Below are 26,048 nucleotides of genomic sequence, written 5' to 3'. Positions count from 1 at the left end.
ACACTTGCTTTACAAGGGCAATATTACCCTGAAAAATACCAAAGCAAAGCAAGGCCACTGCAAGGAAAGAAAATTACAGGGCACAGGTGTAAAAATCCGTAACAAAATATTAGCAAACCAGATCCAACTGTACTTTGAAAGGATCATACACCATGATCAAATGGGGTTTATTCCAGGGAAGCAAAGACCATTCAATATCTACAACTCAATTAAGGTTTTCTCAATAGACACAGAAAAAGCATTTAACAAACTTCAACATCTTTTCATGATAAAAAAAACTCTCAACAACAATGAGGGTATAGAAAGAATTAACATCATAATAATAAAGGTCATAGGCAATGGCAACCCACTCCAGTACTCTTGCCTGGAAAATCCCATGGATGGAGGAGCCTTGTGGGCTGCAGTCCATGGGGTTGCTAGGAGTCGGACACGACTGAGCGACTTCACTTTCACCTTTCACTTTCATGCATTGGAGAAGGACATGGCAACCCACTCCAGTGTTCTTGCCTGGAGAATCCCAGGGATGAGGGAGCCTGGTGGGCTGCCGTCTATGGGGTCGCACACAGTCGGACACGACTGAAGTGACTTAGCAGCAGCAGCAGCGGCATGACAAGCCTACAACTAACTTCAAACTCAGTGCTGAAACGCTGAAAGCCTTTTCTCTAAGATTAAGAACAAGATTTGGAAGACCACCATCACCACTTTTATTCACGATACTCCTGGAAAACCTAGCCAGAGCAACTAGGCAAGAAAAATAAAGCCATCAGAATCAGAAAGGAAGAAGTGAAACTGTCTCTATTTGTAGGTGACATGATATTACATATAGAAAATCCTAAAGACTGCACACACACACACACACATAAAGTTGGAATAAACAAATTCAATAAAGTTGCAGGATACAAATATATAAAATCTGTTGTATATTTATATACGAACCACTATCAGAAGGAGAAAAAAAAAGTCTCATTTACACCTGCATCAGAAATAATAAAATACCTGGGCATAAATGTAATCCAGGGGGTAAAAGACCTCTGAAAACTGAGACACGGCTGAAACTGACAACACAAACTAAACGACATTCTGTTCTCATGGGTATGAAAAACTAACGCTGTTTAAACGCCCATGATATCTAAAGTAACCTACAGATTCAATGTGATTCCTGTCAAAATTTTAATGGCATGCATCACAGAAACAGAAAAAAATCACCTCAACATTTGATGGAACTACGTAAGAGCCCAATTAGCCAAAGCAAGCTTGAAAAAGAACAAAGTTGGAGGTGTCATGCTTTCTGATTTCAAACAGTATCACAAAGCTATCAAAACAGAATGGCAGTGGCATAAAAAGAGACCTCAATGGAACAGAAGAGAGAGCCCAGAAATAAACTCATTATATAAGATCAATCATTTTGTGATAAGAACATACAGTGGAGACAAGATAAGTCTTTCCAGTAAATGGTGTAAGAAAAACTGGACAGACACATGCAAAAGAATGCAGTTGCACTCCTAGCTTACACCATACACAAAAGTTAACTGAAAATGTATTCAAGGCACAGAAGTCAGCCCTGAATTTAAAAACACAAACAAACAAAAAAATTGAACTTTTGAATATAAGACCTGAAACCATAAAACTCCAAGAATTTTAACAGAGGGAGGAAAGTTCCTAGACATTGGCCTTGACAAGGTTTTTCAGATTTGACACCAAAACCAAAAATAAACAAGAGAGTTTATTTGAGACTATATCAAACTACAAACTTTCTGCACAGCAAAGGAAATCACCAAGAAAATAAGAAGGCAATCTATAGAACGGGAGAAAATATATCTGATAAAGGGTTAATATCCAAAATACATAAGGAACTCATAAAACTCAATAGCAACAAATAATATATAAGAAACTGAACTTAAAAAATGGCAAAAGGACCCAAATAAAATTTTTTTTCCCCCAAAGATGCCATACAGATGGCCAACAGGCACATGAAAAGATGCTCAACATCACTAATCATCAAGGAAATGCAAATCAAAACCACAATTAGATACCATCTCACATCTGCTAGGATGTGTAGTGTCAAGAAGATAAGAGATCAATGCTGGGGAGAATGTGGAGGAAAGGAACTCAGGCTCACTGTTGGTGAGAATGTAAACTGACAGAGCCACTACGGAAAACAGTATAGCGGCTCCTCGTGAAATTAAAAACAGAACTACCATGTAACCCAACAACCCCACTTTTGGGTCTACATCCCAAAGTTTTCCAAAGGAAACAAAGTCATTATCTCAAGGAGAGATATGTATTTGCATGTTCAGGAAAGCATTATTCACAAGAGCCATGGTATGGAAACAATGTGTCTGTTAGTGGGAGAAGGAAAGAAAATGTGAGACACACAAACACACAGGCTGGCACACATACAAACAATGGAATATTATTCTCTCTTAAAGAAGAAGGAAAAAGGAAATCCTTGTCCTTTACAATGATAGGATGAACCTGGAAGGCACCATGCTAAGGGAAATTAGCTTGACAGAGAAAGACAAATACCTCAAATGTCTCACAATATTACTTAAATGTAGAATCTAAAAACAGAAAAAGGTCAAACTCATAGAAACTGAGAGTAGAATGTTGTTGCTGGAGCTAGGTGTTAGGGAAAATAGGGAGAGGTTGGTAAGAGGGTAAAAAGTTGCAGTTATAAGATGAATAAGGTCTGAAGATCTAATGTACACATAGTGACTATAGCTGATAAGCACTATACTATGTAAGTAAAACTTGCTTAGGGAGTAGAAAGTAAGTGTACTCCCTTTCCAAAAACAATAAACATGTAGGGTGATGGACATATTAAGTCAATTGAGGGAATCCTTTCTCAATGTGCAAGTATACTAAATCACCACACTGTAAAATTATTTTAAAATTTTGTCAACTGTATCTCAATAAAGCTGGGGGGAAAAAAACCTTTATATTACTTTTCTCTTTCTGACATAATATAATCATATAGTATATTTGATTTCATTCACTCAAAACTGTAGTTGTGAGTTTTAACCATGTTGTCTGTTACTGTAGTTCATTCATGTTTACCATAGTAGGGTATTCCATTTCATGATTTTATTACAATGTATCTATTCTGTTGTCGGTACACATTTGGATTGTTTCCAGCTTGAAACTAATATGAATTATACTGCTATGTACATTTTTGTAAATATCCAGTTACATGCATTTCTATGCAGTAGAACTCTTGAGGAATTGGGCATGCATATCTCTGAAATCAGCAGATTATGCCAAACTGCTTCCCAAAGCAGCAACACCAATGTCCTTTTCCACCAGCAGTGTATAAGACTTCACACTGCATTATATCAAAACAGTGATTCTCAGTATGTGATTTGTGGTTATCTGGGGTTTCCCAAGATTCTTTCAGGAGGTTTGTAAAGTCAAAACTATTCTCCTAATATTAGTAAGTTACTTGTCTTTGTCATTGCGTTGATACTTGCCCTGATAGTGCGATAACAGTGGCTAAATCTGCTGGTATCTCAGTTCAAGTCATGGCAAGGGACTAAACTGTACTATAGTCATTGTATATCTTCTTCACCACTAAGTGTTCATAATGAAAAAACTAAAAGCCAGACTAAAGAATGTCTCCGAAGAAGCTGTTTCAAAAATTATTTTTTTAAGTCTTTACTGAATTTGTTACAGGATTACTTTTATGTTCTGTTTTTTTTTAGCCAGGAGGCATACAGGATCTTAGCTCCCAACCACGGATCTAACACGTACTCCTTGCACTGGAAGGCAAAGTCTTAACCAATGGACCACCAGGGAAGCCCCTCAGTGATTACTTTTATTAAATACTGATATTTAGTACATGCCTTTCTAATATCTGATGTGACAAAACAGGGAGCACACATAAGCCCCCGTGCTGCATGGTGAAGCGCGACTGTTGCTGCAAACAAGAGCACCTGGGTAACTGCACTGAGAGCTGAGCAAGCTGCTTCACGTGTGTGCTTAGTCGCACAGTCGTGTCCAGCTCTTTGTGACCCCATGGACTGTAGCCCGCCAGGATCCTCTATTCATGGGATTCTCCAGGCAAGAATACTGGAGTGGGTTGCCATGCCCTCCTCCAGGGGATTTTCCTGACCCAAGGAGCAAACCCAATCTCCCACATTGCAGGCAGATTCTTTGCGTTATGAGCCACCAGGGAAGCTTTATGGACACCATTTTTTACTTGAAAGGCTGACATGGTTATTCAGTCTTGAATATTTCAGTAATGTTTTCTCAAAAACAACTGAAGGGAGACTACTGCCACAAGGAACACTACTGATGGATTTTTTTTTTTTTAAACCAAGGATAAAATTTGAGCTCCGAAGCAAAAATTGAGATTTTGAAAAACGTGCATCTGCCACTGTGACCATGATAGCGTTCCAGGCTTCACAGACTTTCATGATGAGACTGATATTATTGAACACAAGTGTTTAAAAAACCTGCATAATTCAGGGAATCAGCACTATGCAATTAACAAATGATTAATGCTACAAAATTACACATAAAAGATTCACTCAAATTTTAAGCTAAACCAAAGGATTTCAGTGTAACAAAGTATGCAGGCATGAAAATATATTTGTTATAGTATGAACTGGGAAGAGTATTTCAGCCAGCAGAGCGGTCAGTACCTTAATATACCAGTACAGATTCCACATTGTAACTAATCTTTAAGAAACCATCATTTGCTGAGTTGTGGAATAGAATCAAAGAACAGGCATAACCATCTAAAAGGCTATCAGAACACTCCTTTTTCCAGTTACATACCTACACGATGCTACATTTTAATATACTTCAACCAAAACAACGTATTGTAACAGACCAAATGCAGACGCAAATAAGTGGATACAGATGTCCCGTACTAGATAGACAGTAATGAAATGTGCAAATATGTACAAAAATACCACTCTAATTTTTTTAGAAAATATATTTATCCACATAAATATTTTACGTATGCTAAAATATAATGAACTGATGAATTTTAGGTGGAGTAATAAATATTTACATTTTTTTCTCAGCTTTGATGGCTAATATGGCAAATACCAACAGACTATACCTCATGGTCCCCCATAACTTTAGTGTCAAGGGGCCTGGGGAACTGCTGAACCAAAATAATCTCTTTGGGATCGCAAAGAGTTGGACATGACTGAGCAACTGAACTGAACTGATCAAAGTTTATTAGTGAACAATATAACCCAGTCTTTCTCTGTACAACAGAAAAAAATTTTGCTAAGTTGTTTTGTCAACAGAAGACAGAAAATGCAGAGCCAAGAAAAGGGAACCCAAGAACTACTAAATCAAAACAGCATGCCCTTGCCGTGTTTCCCCTAAGCTTCAATTTCCTTTACAGAGCTTGAAGGAAAGAGACAGCACTCACCGTCTGTAAGTTCCACGTAACCAGTGAGTATCTGTTTTCTCTCCTTACTCCAACTAAGGGTTTATAGACAGGCTATGCCTTTTGTGATACAGATAATACAGAATCAAAGAACCTTTGAGTTAGATGAGACCTTAACAGAATGTTCCTTTCATTATAAAAGACAAGACCCTAAAGCTGAAAAATGTGTTAAAATGTTAAGCCAAATGTCACACACAACCAGTTTTTGGCAAAACCAGCAGCAGATTCCAAATTTCTCAGTTTCCAGTACAATCATCTCTCTGATATATGAGGTTGCTCCCCTATTTTCTTTCCCTGTGTAATAGGAGCATCGCTATTGTGATTCAAAATGTTTTTTCTAAAAAGTGTTAGTCTCTTTTAAGTATTGAAATTCTGATCATATAAAACAAAACACAGGAACTAAATCTGTCATACAGTCCCCAAAGATATGTGGGTTTTAAGTTTTATGTTCTGCATCGAGCTATGTCTCAAAGGGGGCGGCCATCACGCTACAGGAATCACCCTTGCATGCCATGAAATTCCATCTCATAGATGAAAACTAACGCCGGGGGGAAACAGGCTCAATTAACTGCATCCTCTTTGGTTTTGTTAGTTTTGAGATGCTCCTGTTATTAACAAGCCATGTAAGTAAGCCTTTCACTGATCTAATAATTTCCAACAAGTCTTACTGATGTTTCCATATTTCCCAGTTGCTACAAATATGTGTATCTTGGTGTACACTGAACTTCTAGTATAAAAATAATCTTTCTCAAAATAAGGACCCACTTGCATTCCAGAACACCCACTAACTAGAACACCCACTCTTAGCCCTGAGAAAGGATTCATTTTGGCAACTATTTGATCAGTAGGAAAGGAAGTTATTAGCTTAGATTGTTTGTAAACAGTCTGCCTCCTTGCTGAGCAGCCTGAGAAAGAACCAACATGGAAAGAACAAAGACACACATCTGGGGAGCCTGCAGGATCAGAGGGTGACACTGGGGCAAAACAAAGGGTGAATAAACAACATCGCCTCCTCCTTATTATTTTTTTTTTAAGGAAAGAAACACAATGCAAATTGCCCAGTCAAATTTGCTCCCAAATGTAAAGGGGTCAGGGAAAACACACCAAACATTTTCTTCATTATCATTCAAAGGATTTTGGCTTATTAGTTGTCAGGCTGGGGCTACAGAGATGAATATATGGTCCCAGTTCATTAACTACCCTCTTATACCAATTTTCTAGCTTTCTGTGAGAAGGGAGATCTGCTGTTCACAATTCCTCAACCACTCATACAAATCAACTGAATGAACATTTCCTCCCACTTCAGTGTGCTAAAGGTAAAAAGTGAGATTCTGGGGAGGAGGAGGTGAGAGGGAGTTACTCAAGTAGTGAAGGCAAACTTGGAATATTGCTTATTAGAAAAATTTCCCTTTAGCCCTCATGGATCATGAAACACGGATTTCGGGTGTTTTCTTCAACACCTAAAACTTTTCTTTTGTCTCTTCCTTTCTATTTTTACTGTTACTTCAGTAGCTGGTGAGTTATCACTTTATACCTAGATTTTATGCCAATGGCTACTATCTCCTACTCCCCTCTTCTAACCTGGTCTTGCTGCTTTCTCCCTTAAGTCTTTTCCAGGCTTATAAACCTCACTGATTTCGCAGTGCGGCCTCTGCTCTGTCCTAACCTATCTTACATTTTCAGGCTTCTTTCCTATTATTCTCCATTAAAAACAACCACAAAGAGAAAAACATGTTGACAGCACTCTTCAAACCTAAGTAATCTCCACTCATCCTTACCTTGAGTGTTTGCAGATGCTCTATTTTCCCCTGGAATGCACTTGTGCCTCTCCCCATTGAGAAAGAATGCTTTACCAATCTTTTACCGCTTAATTATATACTGCTTTATGATGTTATACAACTCTGTATGTCTCCATCTCTTCTGCTGGAATATAAGGTCCTTACTGGCAGGGACTATCTTATATTACTTTTAACCTCGTTAAAGGACCTGGCTCTGACTAAACACACTAGGCATTTAATAAATATTTAAAAAGCAAAACTGCAGTAAGTATCAAGTTGTTTAGTTGCTAGGTCATGTCTGACTCTTTTGTGACCCCAAAGACTAGAGCCTGCCAGGCTCCTCTGTCCATGGGATTTCCCAGGTAAGAATATTGGAGTGGGTTGCCATTTCCTTCTCCAGGGGATCTTTCCAACCCAGGGATCAAACCCATGTCTCCTGCGTTGGCAGGCAGATTCTTTACCACTGAGCCACCTGGGAAGCCACACTAAGTATCAAGAATCCTCATTAAATTTCCTCCTATGAAAGCTAATCACTTATCTCCCACACCTCCTCTCAATATAAAGATTGAATCCAACCAACTATAACTAAGATGATAGTTTCTTGCAGTTGCTATGAAATGTACAACAGGTTACTGACAACTGGACCAGAAAAACTTGGTCATTCTTCACCTCTGGCTGTGGTACTGAGAGATAATATACAAATTTCATCATTTGATGCTGTTTAAAAATCATCCAAAAAAAGTTCATTATCACGTGGGGGGATCAAAGTGTCTCTCGAGTCAAAAATGCCATGGACTGCTCCCTTCAAGGATGGTATCAGCTTAGACTGTTTGTAAACAGTGTGCTTTCCCACTGAGTAACCTGAGAAAGAACAAGGAAAGAACCAACACTATTTCCATCAAAAACCCATTCACCCAAACAATCAAATGGTTCTGGTCCTAAAGAGTATAAGCTCAAAAGGCTTCCTAGTATTTATAAAGCTGACATTTTCACTTATGAGCATTTAACTGAATTCTACTGAATTTTAATTCCTGTACTGACAACATGCAAGTTCATGTTAAAAAGGAAAATCCACTTTCCACTTCATTTAGCAATGGAAACAACCGTTTGTAGAAAAAAAAAAACCCTCCATATTAATAGTTCAAAAGGTTGGCAGCAGTCCTGATCTAGTTAACATAACTACTTCTGGGAAAACATAGGCCAAGAGTAGAGATAAGAAAAACAAAACAAACATGTGCCCTGGTACTGACATGCAAAAACTACTTTTTAAATATATCCAGATTCCAATCACAGTTTAGAATCTATGGTTTCAAGTCTGGTCTAAACTACGATCATCTGTTCACCTGGATTATGGGATTAGACTCAACTGGTTTTTCTTCTTCTGTACTTAACCACCCACCATTTATTCTCCATACAGCAGCCAGAATGATCTCATTAAGACACTAGTGATTTACATTACTCCTTTTCCTAAAACTCTCCAATGATCTGCCATTTCATGCAGAGTTAGAATTCTTATAATGCCTGCCAAGTCCTGTGTCCAAGACTCCTAGCGGAAATGTTTCTGATTATCACATGAAGGGGAGCGCCTGCAATTTAGTTGGTCCTCCCAGAGTTTCAAATAGCCCATGGAATATTCATGTTAGTGAACTATGTGAATTTTGTTCTTTCATTATACTCTGAATTTTCCAGAATGCCTCCTTCATGTAAATTAAGGGAAGGCTGCACTCTGATATAGGACATTATCAATAATTATTCACCATTTCACAAAATCCCATCACAATTACTGTTTACAGCATTTGAGTCAGCAATATACACACATGCTTAAGTCCTAACTTATAACTCTTAAAGTCAGACACTCTACATAATCACTACTTGTATTCTAAATTGTCATACATAATGAAATATACTACTTTCATTTATGTCTTCTTTATATTAAGTTGGAAACATGGCATTATTTTCTTTAAGTGCTTATATTATCCGTATTTCATTTCACAGGAGAAAAGAGATTTTATTTCTATAAATATATACAACATATTACAAATATATGAAATAGTGTTTCATCTTGTCATGTCCCTGCACCACATGCACTTACTCTCACACCCCTCATCCCCACTGTTCTTCCCAGCGTTCACCATGCTCCACCCACAGTGTCCTTCAGGACTACTTCTTGAAAACTTCAGGCAGTTCCAGCCACAGGACCTTTGTACTTGCTGTTTCTTCTGACTGGAATGTTCCTTCCCCAAGTATCAACATTACTCACTCTCTCAACTCCAATTCTCACTATTCAATAAATTTTACTGCATGCCATAAACTGTGGAAAAACATCTGCAACAATATACTCAATGAAAGACTGATACCCAGAATATAAAAACACTGATATGCAATATATAACACAGATAACCAACAAGGACCTAATCTGTAGCACAGGGAACTATGCTCAATATTTTGTAATAACCAATAAGGGAAAGGAGATCAGTCCTGGGATTTCTTTGGAAAGAATGATGCTAAAGGTGAAACTCCAGTACTTTGGCCACCTCATGCGAAGAGTTGACTCCTTGGAAAAGACCCTGATGCTGGGAGGGATTGGGGGCAGGAGGAGAAGGGGACGACAGAGGATGAGATGGTTGGATGGCATCACGGACTCGATGGACGCCGAGTCTGAGTGAACTCCGGGAGCTGGTGATGGACAGGGAGGTCTGGCGTGCTGCGATTCATAGGGTCGCAGAGTCGGACATGACTGAGCGACTGAACTGAACTGAACTGAATTAGGGAAAGGAATCTGAAAAAGAATATATATATATGTATAACTGAATTATTTTGCTGTATGCCTGAAACACAATATTGTACATCAACTATACTTCAATAAATAAATAAAACCTGCAAAAAACAAACATACAAAAAAACAATACAATAGAAAGTATTACAGAAGAGGAAACGAGTGGTCAATAATCATAAGAAAAAAAATCTCAATTTCAATAGTTATCGGGGAAAAGCAAATTAAAATCACATCAAGATCCCATTTTACATCCATGAGGTTTGCAAAAGGTTAAGACTGAAAATACTGGATACTGGAAAAGATGTGGAACAGCACACCCTGCTGATGGGAGTTTAGATTCCTCCTTCCCTCTAAAAATAAAAATTTACATTTGTCTAGTTAAGCTGAAACTATGAACATGTACTTCCACTATTCTGTATGTACACCTGAAGGCATACTGGAATTACCTAGAAAGCCTCAAAAAAATACAAATGCTTGAGTCCTATTTCCCAGAGATTCTTATTTAATAGAAATATAATACCGAGGGGAAAAAGCTCATCCGAGAAAAACAGTATGATTCCATTTGTGTTGAGAACCATTCAAATTGAAACAATATTTTTCCTAGAGATCCATCCATATGGCAAAACTATTTTTTTAAAAAAGCATAAGAATAAAAAACGCAAAATCAGCATAGTGGGAAAAGGCAGGAGATGGAACAGGGAGGGCAGAGTGGAGGATCAAAGGACCTTATAACGCCCTATTTCTTAAGTTTAGTATTTAGTGGTACGATTGTATGCCTTATACTGCACAGAGCTTATACTAATAGGTTATTTATAAACATAGAAGTGCAGTACCCATAGTTCTTGCCAACACTGCTGCTGCTGCTGCTAAGTCGCTTCAGTCGTGTCTGACTCTGTGCAACCCCAAGGACGGCAGCCCACCAGGCTCCGCCGTCCCTGGGATTCTCCAGGCAAGAACACTGGAGTGGGTTGCCATTTCCTTCTCCAATGCATGAAAGTGAAAAGTGAAAGTGAAGTCACTCAGTCGTGTCCGACTCTTAGCGACCCCATGGACTGCAGCCTTCCAGGCTCCTCCGTCCATGGGATTTTCTAGGCAAGAGAACTAGAGTGGGGTGCCATTACCACTAGCCTATCAGTAAATGTCGTTATGATCCTTCCCCCAGAAAAATAAAAGCTTGTCTTGAAAGAATGATCAAAAGAAAGGACAAGGATGCATTACTTCAATGTGGTGCTCATTCTTAACAGTTGTCTGTACCTAATAAAAAGAGTCTTATTTAATCTCAGAACTTTAGCCAAAGTATTGGTATCTTTTCTCAAAAGCTCACTTCAGGAAAAATCATGGTGTGACAAGCATTTACTTTCCAGCTAAACAGATCTTTTTTAAATTACACCTCTGGCCCTTATTGTGTGACTTTTGAGAAATTCTACCTCTGTCAGATTTCCCCATGTCAAAATTTTTTTTTATTCATTCAACAAATATTTATGGAGAAACTATAATGCATACAATATTAAACAATAATGAACTAGATACTCATTGTTTCTGCTCTTCTGAAGGCAGACTTATTCCTACTTCAAAAGGCTGCTGAAAAGATCCTATAATACATATTAAGGAACTTGATATGGCGCCTGAAATATACTTGGTATTCAATATATGCTACTTCTCTTTCCGCCTGGATTACTTAAAGCTAATGAGGTGGATTATTCCTTTTAAAATCCTAATAGTTTAACATTATAAAAAAAATCAATAAAATAATATATATGACAAAGAAATAGAACAATAGAATGGGAAAGAAAAGATATCTCTTCAAGAAAATTAGAGATACTTTGCCCATTTCATGCAAAGATGGGCTCAATAAAGGACATAAATGGTATGGACCTGACTGAAGCAGAAGAATATTAAGAAGAGATGGCAAGAATACACAGAAGAATTGGACAAAACAAGATCTTCATGACCCAGATAATCACAATGGTGTGATCACTCACCTAGAGCCAGACATCCTGGAATGTGAACTCAAGTGGACCTTAGGAAGCATCACTACAAACAAAGCTAGTGGAGGTGACATAATTCCAGTTGAGCTACTTTAAATCCTAAAAGATGATGCTGTGAAAGCGCAGCACGCAATATGCCAGCAGATTTGGAAAACTCAGCAGTGGCCACAGGACTGGAAAAGGTCAGTTTTCATTCCAATTCCAAGAAAGGCAATGCCAAAGAATGCTCAAACTACCACACAATTGCACTCATCTCACACACTAGTAAACTAATGCTCAAAATTCTCCAAGCCATGCTTCAGCAATAAGTGAACCATGAACTTCCAGATGTTCAAACTGGTTTTAGAAAAGGCAGAGGAACCAGAGATCAAATTAGCATCATCCACTGGATCATTGAAAAAGCAAAAGAATTCCAGGAAAATATCTATTTCTGCTTTAATGACTATGCCAAAGCCTTTGACTGTGTGGATCACAATGAACTGTGGAAAATTATGAAAGAGATGGGCATAGCAGACCACCTGACCTGCCTCTTGAGAAACCTATATGCAGGTCAGGAAGCAACAGTTACAACCGGACATGAAAAAACAGACTGGTTCCAAACAGGAAAAGGAGTACGTCAAGGCTGTATATTGTCACCCTGATTATTTAAGTTATATGCAGAGTCCCTCATGAGAAACACTGGGCTGGAAGAATCACAAGCTGGAATAAGACTGCTGGGAGAAATATCAATAACCTCAGAATTGCAGCTGACACCACCCTTATGGCAGAAAGTGAGGAAGAACTAAAAAGCCTCTTGATGAATGTGAAAGAAAACAGTGAAAAAGTTGGCTTGAAGCTCAACATTCAGAAAACTAAGATCACGGCATCTAGTCCCGTCAGTTCAGTCACTCAGTCATGTCCAACTCAGCGACCCCATGAAACGCAGCACGCCAGGCCTCCCTGTCCATCACCAACTCTCGGAGTTTACCCAAACCCATGTCCATCAAGTCGGTGATGCCATCCAGCCATCTCATTCTCTGTCGTCCCCTTCTCCTCCTGCCCTCAATCTTTCCCAGCATCAGGGTCTTTTCAAATGAGTCAGCTCTTCGCATTAGGTGGCCAAAGTATTGGAGTTTCAGCTTCAACATCAGGCCTTCCAAAGAACACTCAGGACTGATCTCCTTTAGGATGGACTGGTTGGATCTCCTTGCAGTCCAAGGGACTCTCAAGAGTCTCCTCCAACACCACGGTTCAAAAGCATCAATTCTTCGGCACTCAGCTTTCTTCACATCTAACTCTCACATCCATGCGTGACCACTGGAAAAACCATAACCTTGACTAGACAGACTTTGTTGGCAAAATAATGTCTCTGCTTTTGAATATGCTGTCTAGGTTGGTCATAACTTTCTTTCCAAGGAGTAAGCATCTTTTAATTTCATGGCTGCAGTCACCATCCGCAGTGATTTTGGAGGCCAGAAAAATAAAGTCAGCCACTGTTTTCCCATCTATTTGCCATGAAGTTATGGGACCAGATGCCATGATCTTCGTTTTCTGAATGCTGAGCTTCAAGCCAACTTTTTCACTCTCTTCTTTCACTTTCATGAAGAGGCTCTTTAGTTCTTTTTCACTTTCTGCCATAAGGGTGGTATCATCTGCATTTCTGAGGTTATTGATGTTTCTCCTGGAAATCTTGATTCCAGCTTGTGCTTCCTAAAGCCCAGCGTCTCTCATGATGTCCTCTGCGTGTAAGTTAAATAAGCAGGGTGACAATATACATCCTTGATGTACTCCTTTTCCTATTTGGAACCAGTCTGATGTTCTATGTCCAGTTCTACCTGCTGCTCCTGACCTGCATACAGGTTTTTCAAGAAGCAGGTCAGGTGGTCTACTATGCCCATCTCTTTCATAATTTTCCAGTTTATTATGATCCACACAGTCAAAGGCTTTGGCATAGTCAATAAGGCAGAAATAGATGTTTTTCTGGAACTCTCTTATTTTTTCCATGATCCAGCAGATGTTGGTAATTTGATCTGGAAGTTCACAGTTCACGTATTGCTGAAGCCTGGAGAATTTTGAGCATTACTTTCCTAGCGTGTGAGATGAGTGCAATTGTGTAGCAGTTTGAGCATTCTTTGGCATTGCCTTTCTTTGGGATTGGAATGAAAATTGACCTTTTCCAGTCCTGTGGCCGCCACTGAGTTTACAAATTTGCTGGCATATGAGTGCAGCACTTTCACAGCATCCTCTTTCAGGATTTGAAACAGCTCAACTGGAATTCCATCACCTTCACTAGCTTTGTTCGTAGTGATGCTTCCTAAGACCCACTTGACTTCACATTTCAGGATGTCTGGCTCTAGGTGAGTGATCACACCATTGTGATTATCTGGGTTGTGAAGATCTTTTTTGTACAGTTCTTCTGTGTATTCTTGCCACCTCTTAATATCTTCTGCTTCAGTCAGGTCCATACCATTTCTGTCCTTTATCAAGCCCATCTTTGCATGAAATGTTCCCTTGGTATCTCTAATTTTCTTAAAGAGATCTCTAATCTTTCCCATTGTATTGTTTTCCTCTATTTCTTTGCATTGATCACTGAGGAAGGCTTTCTAATCTCTCCTTGCTATTCTTTGGAACTCTGCCTTCAAATGGGTATATCTTTCCTTTTCTCCTTTGCTTTTCGCTTCCCTTCTTTTCAGAGCTATTTGCAAGGCCTCCTCAGACAGTCATTTTGCTTTTTTGCATTTCTTTTTCTTGGAGATGGTCTTGATTCCTGTCTCCTGTACAATGTCATGAACCTCCGTCTGTAGTTCATCAGGCACTCTGTCTATCAGATCTAGTCCCTTAAATCTATTTCTCACTTCCACTGTATAGTCATAAGGGATTTGATTTAGGTCATACCTGAATGGTCTAGTGGTTTTCTCCATGTTCTTCAATTTCAGTCTGAATTTGGCAATAAGGAGTTCATGATTTGAGCTATAGTCAGCTCCCGGTTTTGTTTTTGTTGACTGTATAGAGCTTCTCCATCTTTGGCTGCAAAGAATATAATCAATTTGATTTCAGTGTTGACCATTTGGTGATGTCCATGTGTAGAGTCTTCTCTTGTTTTGTAGAAGTGGGTCTCATCACTTCATGGCAAATAGATGGGGACACAGTGGAAACAGTGGCTGACTTTATTTTTCTGGGCTCCAAAATCACTGCAGTTGGTGACTGCAGCCATGAAATTAAAAGACGCTTACTCCTTGGAGAGAAAGTTATGACCAACCTAGACAGCATGTTCAAAAGCAGAGACATTACTTTGCCAACAAAGGTCCGTCTAGTCAAGGCTATGGGTTTTCCAGTGGTCATGCATGGATGTGAGAGTTGAACTGTGAAGAAAGCTGAGCACTGAAGAATTGATGCTTTTGAACCATGGTGTTGGAGGAGACTCTTGAGAGTCCCTTGGACTGCAAGGAGATCCAACCAGTCCATCCTAAAGGAGATCAGTCCTGAGTGTTCTTTGGAAGGCCTGATGTTGAAGCTGAAACTCCAATACTTTGGCCACCTAATGCGAAGAGCTGACTCATTTGAAAAGACCCTGATGCTGGGAAAGATTGAGGGCAGGAGGAGAAGGGATGACAGAGAATGAGATGGCTGGATGGCATCACCGACTTGATGGACATGGGTTTGGGTAAACTCCGGGAGTTGGTGATGGACAGGGAGGCCTAGCGTGCTGTGGTTCATGGGGTAGCATAGAGTCGGACACGACTGAGAAACTGAACTGAACTGAAAGTATTATAGAGATATTAGTTGATTTAACATACTTTACAAATGTTAGATGGGTCCTCATCTGGCTCAGTGGTAAAGAACCCACCTGTCAATGCAAAAGACACAGGAGAGATGGGTTCAGTCACTGGGTTGGGATAGATCCCCTAGAGGAAGGCGTGGCAACCCACTCCAGTATTCTTGCCTGGGAAATTCCATGGACAGAGAAACCTGGTAGGCTACAGTCCATGGGGTTGTAGAAGAGTTGGACACCACCAAGAAACTAAACAATGACATCCTTTTACCTGGATCATCGTTTTTTGTTTTTAAGTAATATATGCATAAGATCAAAAATTCAAATAATATAGAACAGTGGGCCCCATTTCCAGGGGTGAATGCACTATGAGTACCTAACTTCTAGATATGTCCTAGGCATCTTTGACATCCAAAAACTGTACTTTCTTAATAGAAACAGAAATCCTCAACAGAAAAATAAATGACTAGTCAAAATCTTCTTTTACAACTGAAGCATAGTTGATTTACAATGGCTTCAGGTGTACAGCAAAGTAACTCAGTTATATATACATCCATATCTTTTTCTTCAGAATCTCTTCCCTTACAGGTTATTACAAAATATTGAGTGCAGCTCCGTGTGCTTTACAGAGGTCCTTGTTGTTCATGAAAATGACTGGTCTTAAGGCTGAAAGTTGTACAAAATTAAAAGAACCCCCACGTATCATCGACAAGCATACAAATTTCCCACCACTGTCAGGTAGTATGGAGGGCAGTTTTCCCCATAAGGGCCTTACAGTCTAGGGAGGAAACTAAACTAACGTCAAGAACAACTAGAGGACACGAACAGCTAAACTACTAAATAGGAAGTGACAACTAAATAGGGGTTGGAAGAAAAGAGTTGCTTGGAGAAGAGGTTTGACTTGGGTTAGCCCTCATGCATTCGAGAAGGAAATGGCACCCCACTCCAGTGTTCTTGCCTGGAGACTCCCAGGGACAGGGGAGCCTGGTGGGCTGCCATCTATGGGGTCACAGAGAGTTGGACACAACTGAAGTGACTTAGCAGCAGCAGCCCTCATCCTATATAAAAAGATGAAAAGAAACAGGGAAGAGTACTGAAAAGTGAACACATCAAGCAGAACTAAAGTGATGTGTGCCATAAATAACTTAGCCATAAGAATTCACAAGCACCAAAATTCCCAAGGCCAAGTAAGTTCTCATTACCACTTCTAGAATGCACAACAGTTTGGAAGAGAAGCCTTTGGTGTCTACATCAGCCTGCTTTTGTGAATACATATTACATTTTCCTTACTTTTGATTAGCAATGTTAAGTTTTCATATGGTGCAGTGGTAAAGAATCTGCCTGCCAATGCAGTATTCTTGCCTGGAAAATTCCATGGGCAGAGGAGCTGGGTGGGCTACAGATTATAGGGTCGCAAAAATTCAGACATAACTGAGCATGAAAGCGTGCATAGTGTTATTCACATTTTATAAGTAGGACGTTGAGAACCGTGGCAGTAAAAAGTAGTCCAAAAACGACTGGCTTTTTCTTCTTCTGGCATGACAGTGTGGGGAGTTCCACAGATCCACTCCTCAGTGAAATTGGTGAAAGTTATAAAATAAAAAACAACAACAACAACAAAAACCTACCCCCATTCCAGCCTTCTAAAGTCCCTTAAAGTGGTCCTAAGCGCTAATGGCAAATGAAGAAACATGGAATTCAAGAAAATCTACTAGAACTTGGTAAGGACAAGGAACTTTAGTAGTGTCTATAAACGACAATCTTGCTCCCACTGTTCCCCATCACAGCTAAGCAGGACAGAATCTCCACTCCAGACTGATGCCAAGGACACAGGGTTCTTCTAAACCCCAGCTCTTAGGCAGAGAACTATTTCAGCAGGATGAGCACCATAGCATGCCGGCATTTCTCATCTTGCCCACAGTTACTCAATGCTAAAGCTACACAGAGTGTGAGTGTGGCCGAGAGGTAGCAGCTCCCTTCTTCTGCCCAGTCCCTGCTCCTGGAATGGAGGCTTTACCTTTGGTGAGGAACTGCTAAGAACACTAGACCCAGATTCTCTTGCCCCATCTCAAACCAACGAGGCCTGGGGCTGCAGCCACCACTCAACTGAGCACTCAGCTCCTAAACTGTAATGTCACTTTCAGAGAAGTGTCCATTATTCCTGCCCTCAGCCCTAGAGCCTGATTCACAGAGTCACCAGGGCTAGAAGAAATCATAAACCAGACTTCCAAGTCTCTCTCCAAAGGAACCGACTTCATTAGCAACAGGGTGTGGTTAAGCTCAAACCTAAGGGTGCTCTTAAAAACTGTGGTTGCAGTGATAGGCCACTGGGAAGAAACTGACATTCACTGGAGATAAAGGCTGAATAAACTGTAGATCTGCTAGTTTGCAGAAAGAAATGGAAACAGACAGGTAGGAAGAGATCTTTTGGGGGTCAGAATAAATTTCAAAAACTGACCTTAGGAAGCATATCTTTAAAGTTGCCTGAATTTGACTGCAATAGTCTGTGAAGCAACCTATGTCCGTGAACACTGTCAAAAACAAAAGAGCAAGCAGGTGTAATTAGTGGAGTTTAAGAGCTGAGTACGGTCTGGGAAAGAAATAGCCAAAGAGTCCTGCCAGAATCAATGTTATCCCTGGATGGTAGTGGGCATACCCCAGGCTGTACCCACTGAGGGGCAACACTGAAGACTTCACACTGTGGGGGGTGGGGAAAAGATAGATTTGTATCTAGAATAAAGAATTCCTATAACTCAACAACAAAAAGACAGATCAGGCAATTAAAAATTGGGCAAAGGACTGAAACAGATATTTCTCAAAAGAAGATATACAAATGGTCAACAGCCACAAAATGATCTTCAACATCCTTAGACATTAGGGAATGGCAGATGGAAGCAACAAGATAACCACTTCCCATCCATCTGGATGGCTATAATCAAACTGAAAATAATCAGCACTGGTGAGAATACAGTAAAAGTGGAATTCTCAAATATCACTGCTGGGAATATAACATGCTGCAACCACTGCAGAAAATACTTTGGTAGTTCCTCAGTAAGTTAAACACAGAGCATAAACATGTGACCCAGCAATCCCACTCCTAGAAATATATTCAAAAGAACTGAAAACAGGTGTTCAAACAAAAATGTTAACATGACTGTTCATAGTATTAATATTTGCAAAAACCAAAGATGGAAACAACCCAATGAACATCAATGAAGGAATGGTTAAACAAAATGTGATATATCCATACAATGGAATATTATTCAGCAATAAAAAAATAAAATTCTGATACAAGTTAACTGAAGGCAGACACAAAAGGCCATGCACTGTATGATTCCATTTATATGAAATATCCAGAAATCCACAGAGACAAGAAGTAGATGTGAGATTACTAGGAACTGGAGGTAAAAGGGAATGAGGAATTTTGGCTACAGAGCTTCTGTTGGGGTGCTGAAAAATTCTGGAACTATATAGCAATGATGGTTGTACAACACTGTGACTATATGGTATGAACAGTTCATTAAAAATGGTTACAGTAATATAGTTTATATTAAGTAAATACCCACAATAACAATAAAAGCAAAACAATCTAATGCCAAACTTCAGTACACAGTATGAGAGTTCCCACAGTATAAGATTCAGATATAAAACTACACACTTCACAGGTTCCATTTAATAGACTTTCAATTTATTCTTCACTTTTAAAAGTATTTAAATGTATAAATGCTAGACCTGAATACTGTTCCTATTATGTAATGTATTACTCCAAGATTTTCTCAGCCTAATTTAATTTCACAATATGTGATTATTCATCTACCACATTTTGGCATAGAACTGTAATTAAAAGCTTAAATATGAATCACATATAAATAAATTATATCTTATCAAAAGAAAAAGGCAAACAGAAAATCCACAGTGAAATACCACTTCACACTGTCTGGTATTGCTATAATAAAAAAACAAGAAGAAGAGCAATAATAAATGTTGGCTATACTCAGGAGAAACTGGAACCTTCATACACTGCTGCTGGGAATGTAAAATGACACAGTCACTTTGCAAAATGGTTTGGTGGTCCCTCAAAATATTAAACATAAAGCTACCATGTGATCCAGCAATTCCACCCAAGAGAAATAATATCCAAATGTTTTCACAAGTGTTCACAGTAGCATTAGTCATAATAGCCAAAAGGTAGAAATAATTCAAATATCCATCAATGCCTAAATGGATATATAAAACACTAGACATCTATACAAGAGAATACTGCTGCTGCTGCTAAGTCGCTTCAGTCATGTCCGACTCTGTGCGACCCCATAGACAGCAGCCCACCAGGCTCCCCTGTCCCTGGGATTCTCCAGGGAAGAACACTGGAGTGGGTTGCCATTTCTTTCTCCAATGCATGAAAGTGAAAAGTGAAACTGAAGTCACTCAGTCGTGTCTGACTAGTAGCGACCCCATGGACTACAGCCTAGCAGGCTCCTCCATCCATGCGATTTTCCAGGCAAGAGTACTGGAGTGGGTTGCCATTGCCTTCTCTGACAACAGAATACTAGTCAGGTACAAAAAGGAATCAAGTACTGTTGCATGCTACATGTATGAACCTCTAAAACTTTGTGCTAAATGAAAAAAACGAGACACAAAGGCCATATGTAGTATGACTGCATTTATATGAAATACTCCAGAAGAGACAAATCTATACAGAGTGGTTGAGTGGTTACCTAGAGCTTGGGGTGGGAACGAGAAGGGACTGCTAATGGGTAGGTAGTAAGTTTCAATACGGGGTGATGTAATGCTCTAAAAGTAAACTGTGAGGATGGCTGCATAGCTCTGCCACTGTACTGAAAACCATGGAACAGTATCCTACACCCTACCTTTATTCTGTATGATTCACCAATATAAATCTTCTAATCTTCCATCCAGAGCCCAGTGAAAACCCCCACACTTATTTCAACTGCTTGACTCTGCTCACACTGTTCCCCTACCTAAAATACTCTCCCTAGTGTACAGTAGAGGGGGCTTCCCTGGTAAGCGCAGATGGTAAAGAATATGCCTGCCATGCAAGAGACCTAGGTTTGATCCCTGGGTCAGGAAGATTCCCTGGAGAAGGGACTGACAACCCACCCCAGTATTCTCACCTACAGAATTCCATGGACAGACCATGGGGTCACAAAAAGTTGGACACAACTGAGCAATTCACACACACACACACACACAAACAGTACAGTTAATTTACATACTTATTTTGAAGATGTTTCTGATCAAGTCAGTTCTCATGATCCTACTTATCCTCTAGATTTCATACATACCACTTAAAACTGGTAACACTGTAACTTCAAATATATACATAAAGCAGTTCCACCTTACTTCCTATCAATGTTTACATTTTGCCAGAATCTCTAATTCATGCTTTTAATTTCTTTTATCTTCTCAGAGATAAACTACTCACTGCAGAATCATGAGGATCAAACGTAATTGTGAGAACTCAACTAGGGCTCTAAGACAAAGAGGAAAAAAGTGTACAACCAGGGACTGTTGTAGGATAAGCAGCATCAAGAGTGAACGAAGAGAGCCTCTCTGGTTGCCCAGTGGTTAAGAACCCACCTGCCAATGCAAGGGACATGGGTTCACACCCTGGTCCGGGCAGCTCCCACATGCCAAGGACAACTGAGCCTGTGTGCCACAACTACGAAGCCCATGCTCTAGAGCCCACGAGGTGCAACTACTGAGCCTACATGTTGCAACTACTGAAGCCCGAGTGCTCTAGAGCCCAGGCTCTGCACCAAGGGAAGCCACTGCACAAGCCCACACACTGCCACTGGAGAGCAGCCCCCGCTTGACCCAGCCAGAGGGCAGCCCCCGCTTGACCCAGCCAGAGGGCAGCCCCCGCTTGACCCAGCTGGAGGGCAGCCCCCGCTTGACCCAGCTGGAGAGCAGCCCCCGCTTGATCCAGCTGGAGAGCAGCCCCCGCTCGATCCAGCTGGAGAGAGGTCCACACAGCAATGCAGGTGCAGTGCAGCCAAAAATAAATAACAATTCTTTAAAAAAAAAGTGAATGAAATGCGTACTCCTTTCTCTATCAAATCCTGCAAACTCACCTGCTTTACCAACCAGAACTGTGACAACATCTTTATATCATCTCTTTCTCACACTCTGAATAAACAAAGCTAATTCCACTATCTAAAATTCCTCAGCATGGCCCTGAAGAACTATGAACACAGAACCCTTATTTGTTTTACTGCTGTTTAGTCACTTGGTTGTGTCTGACTCTCTGTGAGCCCATGGACTGTAGTACGCCAGGGTCCTCTGTCCATGGGATTTCCCAGGCAAGGATACTGGAGTGGGTTGCCATTTCCTTCTCCAGAGAATCTTCCTGACCCAGGATCAAATGTGAGTCTCCTACAGTGGCAGGTGGATTCTTTACCACTGAGCCACCAGGGAAGCCCTCTCATTTATTAAGCTTCAGAAATTCATTTTCCCCTTTCTATATATTTATACTTGCCTTGTGTTGGTTAGAGTCCAAAACACACATGTTCTAATCATTTAGACTTGCCTGGAGGATTTCTCTGGTAGTAAAGCACTTAGCTCCAAATTTATCTTATTTAAGTTTGCTACTCAAATATTTTTTATTTAATTTGGGCCTAATAATTCCCTTCATACTTGTAAAAAACTCCTTTTAAAAATTTTATTTATTTTTTAATTTAAGGATAAATGCTTTACACAATTTTGTTGTTTTCTGTCAAACATCAACATGAATCAGCCATAGGTGTACCTATGTCCCCTCATGTCAGGACAACTTCTTGTAGTGAATACACTGTTCGATTACATCAGGAGAAAGCATCATTACCAAGAGTCAGAACATACTGAACCACAGAGAGTAGTTTTACACAGGCCCTGTCATTTGATGGAATCACCCAAATGTATAAAGAATTTTGACTTCCCTCAGAGACATAGAAATCAGTGAATAAATACAAAAAGCACCAGTCAACAACATATATTTCTCTTTGTATGCTGTTACACTAACTGGCCAATGATTTTAAACAGGCTGTCTAACTGGCAAGTGAAAGGCTTTCAAGTGCCTACAAGTAAGAAAAACTGGTAACTTTTAAATTTCCTGCAACAAGTGCGGGCTAACAATGCCTGGCCCATAGAAGGAGCTCAAAAAATAATTGCTGAACAAAGGACTGAAATAAAAGCCTTCACGAGGTATAGAGACTAAATCATTTTTCTGAAAAATACATTTTCTAAAGACTCTGAAAAGAGAAAATATTCACATGCATACTTTTCTATTTTAGTTTATCCCTTAAAATAAGAATTATACCCAAAAATGTTAACTGGGGCTTGAATCTGTATAAAAGATATCTTGGAATTTTTATTAATTTCTTCAAATTTCTCTAGCTTATCACTTCACAGTTATCAAAAAGGCAAATAGAGTAGTAAATTAAAATTCCACTCCTTTCACAAAGGAGGCAAGAACATACAATGAGGCAAAGACAACCTCTTCAATAAGTGGTGCTGGGAAGAAAACTGGACAGCTACATGTAAAAGAATGAAATTAGAACACTTCCTAACACCATACACAAAGATAAACTCAAAATGGATTAAAGACCTAAATGTAAGACCAGAAAATATATAACTTTTAGAGGAAAACCTAGGCAGAACACTCAATGACATAAATCAAAGTAAGATCCTCTATGACCCACTTGCTAGAATAATGGAAATAAAAACAAAAGTAAACAAGTGGGACCTAATTAAACTTAAAAGTTTTTACACAGCAAAGGAAACTATAAACAAGGTGAAAAGACAGCCCTCAGAATGGGAGACAGTAATAGTAACTGAAACAACTGACAAAAGATTAACTTCCAAAATAGATAAGCAGCTCATACAACTCAACACCAGAAAAACAACCAACTGAATCAAAAAATGGGAAAAAGACCGAAACATTCATTTCTCCAAAGACATACACATGGCTAACACATACATGAAAAGATGCTCAACATCCCTCATTATTAGAAGAATGCAAATCAAAACTACAGTGAAGGTACCACTTCACACTGGTCAGAATGGCCATCACTAAAAAGTCTACGAATAATAAATGCTGGGGAGGGTGTAGAGAAAAGGGAACCCTCTTGCACTGTTGGTGGGAATGCAAATTGATACAGCCACTATGGAAGACGGTATTGAGATTCCTTAAAAACTAGGACTAAAACCACCATATGAGCGAGCAATCCCACTCCTAGGCATATACCCCGAGGAAACCAAAATAGAAAAAGACACATGTATCCCATTGTTCACTGCAGCACTATTTATAATAGTGAGAACATGGAAGCAACCTAGATGTCCATCGACCGATGAATGGATAAAGCTGTGGTAAATATACACAATGGAATATTACTCAGCCAAAAAAAGTGAATCAGTTCTAATGAAGTGGATGAACCTAGAGCGATTACACAGGATGAAGTAAGTCAGAAAAAGAAAGATAAATATCGTACATGAATGCATGCATAAATATGGAATCTAGAAGATGGTACCAAAGAATTTATTTGGAGGGCAGCAATGGAGAAAAAGACATAGAGAATAGACTTAGGGACACAGGGAGAGGGGAGGAGAGGGTGAGACGTATGGAGAGAGTAACATGGAAACTGACATTACTGTATGTAAAACAGACAATGGGAATGTGCTGTAGGTCTCAGGGAACTCAAACGGGCTGTGTATCAACCTAGAGGGGTGGGATGGGAAAAGAAACGGGAGGGAAGTTCAAGAGGGAGGGGACATATGTATACCTATGGCTGATTTACATTGAGGTTTGATAGAAAACAACAAAGTTCTGTAAAGCAATTATCCTTCCATTAAAAAATAAATAAAAATTAACTTCTTTAAATCATAATGTAAATAATATAGCTGGTTGCACAGAAAATTAAAGAAGTATGAATTTCCTATGTATGTTTTTTTAAGGATTATTATCAATAAACCTTCAGGTTCTGGTCATGGTCTATCCATATAACTCTCATTAAATTTAAATCAACTCTCAAATGAAAAATATTAGCAAGCAATATATCCTCCAAAGTGGGATGCACAACTTACTTCAACTTGGAAAAGTTCTCCAGCCCCCTCACAGTCATTGGATGTGATTACTGGAGTATGAATATGCACAAAGCCACTGTCCTGGAAGAAAGAGAGAAACCACTTGTCTCAGTACATCTGTCTGTGAAATAGTTCCAAGAATATACACCTTTTTATATGATTAAAATAGCACTAAGAGAATGTCACATCAAATTTCTCCTTAATCACACAACTAAAACTACTGAAATATCAAATGGAATGTTTATTATGCACAAAAAAATTAATAAATCCAAACTAACTTAGACAATATCTAGTCCAACCTCCTCACTTACAAGATAAGGAACTGAGGCCCAGAGAAATTTAATGAGAGGCCAAAGTCACACAACTAGTCAGTGTCAGAGCTGCAACTGGAACCTGGGTGCTCAGGCTGTCTCTTTGGTGCCATTTCTTCTTCTCGCTTCTCCAACATACTGGTAGTGATTTACCACACACTCACTCACTCAGGCTAATGCACCATGATGTTGCCCACATTACTACGGGAATACAAAGTGATCAATATTAAGTTCAATTATTTTGGGATAAGAAATTGTAACAACTATAAAAAGGAAAAAAATTGGGAACCAGGGACTGAAGAAACAAAGAGCAAGACAGGCAGAAATATTACTTAGGAAGTCTGCCACTAAACTGCTAGCACAGTGTACTGCACGTGGCGGCGACAGGAAGATTCTGAGCAGCAAGGAAGATTCTGCGCAGCAAACCTTAAAGCACCCAAGCGATTCTTCCACTCTGAAGTCTGAGACTATCTCCATTAGTGAACCACAAAAGCTGTTACTAGTAAAACTGAAATAACCCAGCAACTTCAAAGTTATACTTTCATTTTGACTATGGATGTAGATAAAAGGTTACAATCAGCATAAATGTTGCAAGGTAGGGGTGGGAGCAGCTATAGTGAATTTATGTTGCAAAGGCAGAAGAATATGTGTTTAATAGACACATTTTGCTCTTGAAACCAACATAATAAATTCATATATATAAACATCTGCCTGTGTGCTCAGTCACTTCAGTGGTGTCCAACTCTTTGCAATCCCTTAGACTGTAGCCCTCCAGGCTCATCTGTCCATGGAATTTTCCCAGCAAGAATACTGGAGTGGGTTGCCACACCCTCCTCCAGGGAATCTTCCTGACGCAGAGATCAAACCGGCCATCTCCTGCACTGCACACAGATTCTTTATAGCTGAGCCACTGGGGAAACTCATATACACATCTAATCTCTGCTACATTCTGCCGGTCACGG

General features: G+C 39.6%; 1 protein-coding gene across 3 annotated transcripts in view; it reads right to left on the bottom strand.

The window, feature by feature from the left end:
• NARS2 (asparaginyl-tRNA synthetase 2, mitochondrial) overlaps window positions 1-26,048 on the bottom strand; it is a 131,361-nt gene that overhangs the window by 88,492 nt on the left and 16,821 nt on the right. For all 3 annotated transcript variants that reach the window (XM_069564958.1, XM_069564961.1, XM_069564959.1), the window contains one exon: window positions 24,776-24,856. In XM_069564958.1, coding sequence (XP_069421059.1) covers window positions 24,776-24,856 — 81 coding nt within the window. The remainder of the gene's footprint in view (window positions 1-24,775; window positions 24,857-26,048) is intronic.

Source organism: Ovis canadensis, chromosome 21, assembly GCF_042477335.2.
Source record: "Ovis canadensis isolate MfBH-ARS-UI-01 breed Bighorn chromosome 21, ARS-UI_OviCan_v2, whole genome shotgun sequence".
Taxonomy (NCBI): Eukaryota; Metazoa; Chordata; class Mammalia; order Artiodactyla; family Bovidae; genus Ovis; species Ovis canadensis.
Note: the sequence above shows the minus strand (reverse complement) of the source record. Positions and strands in the feature narration are given on the sequence as shown.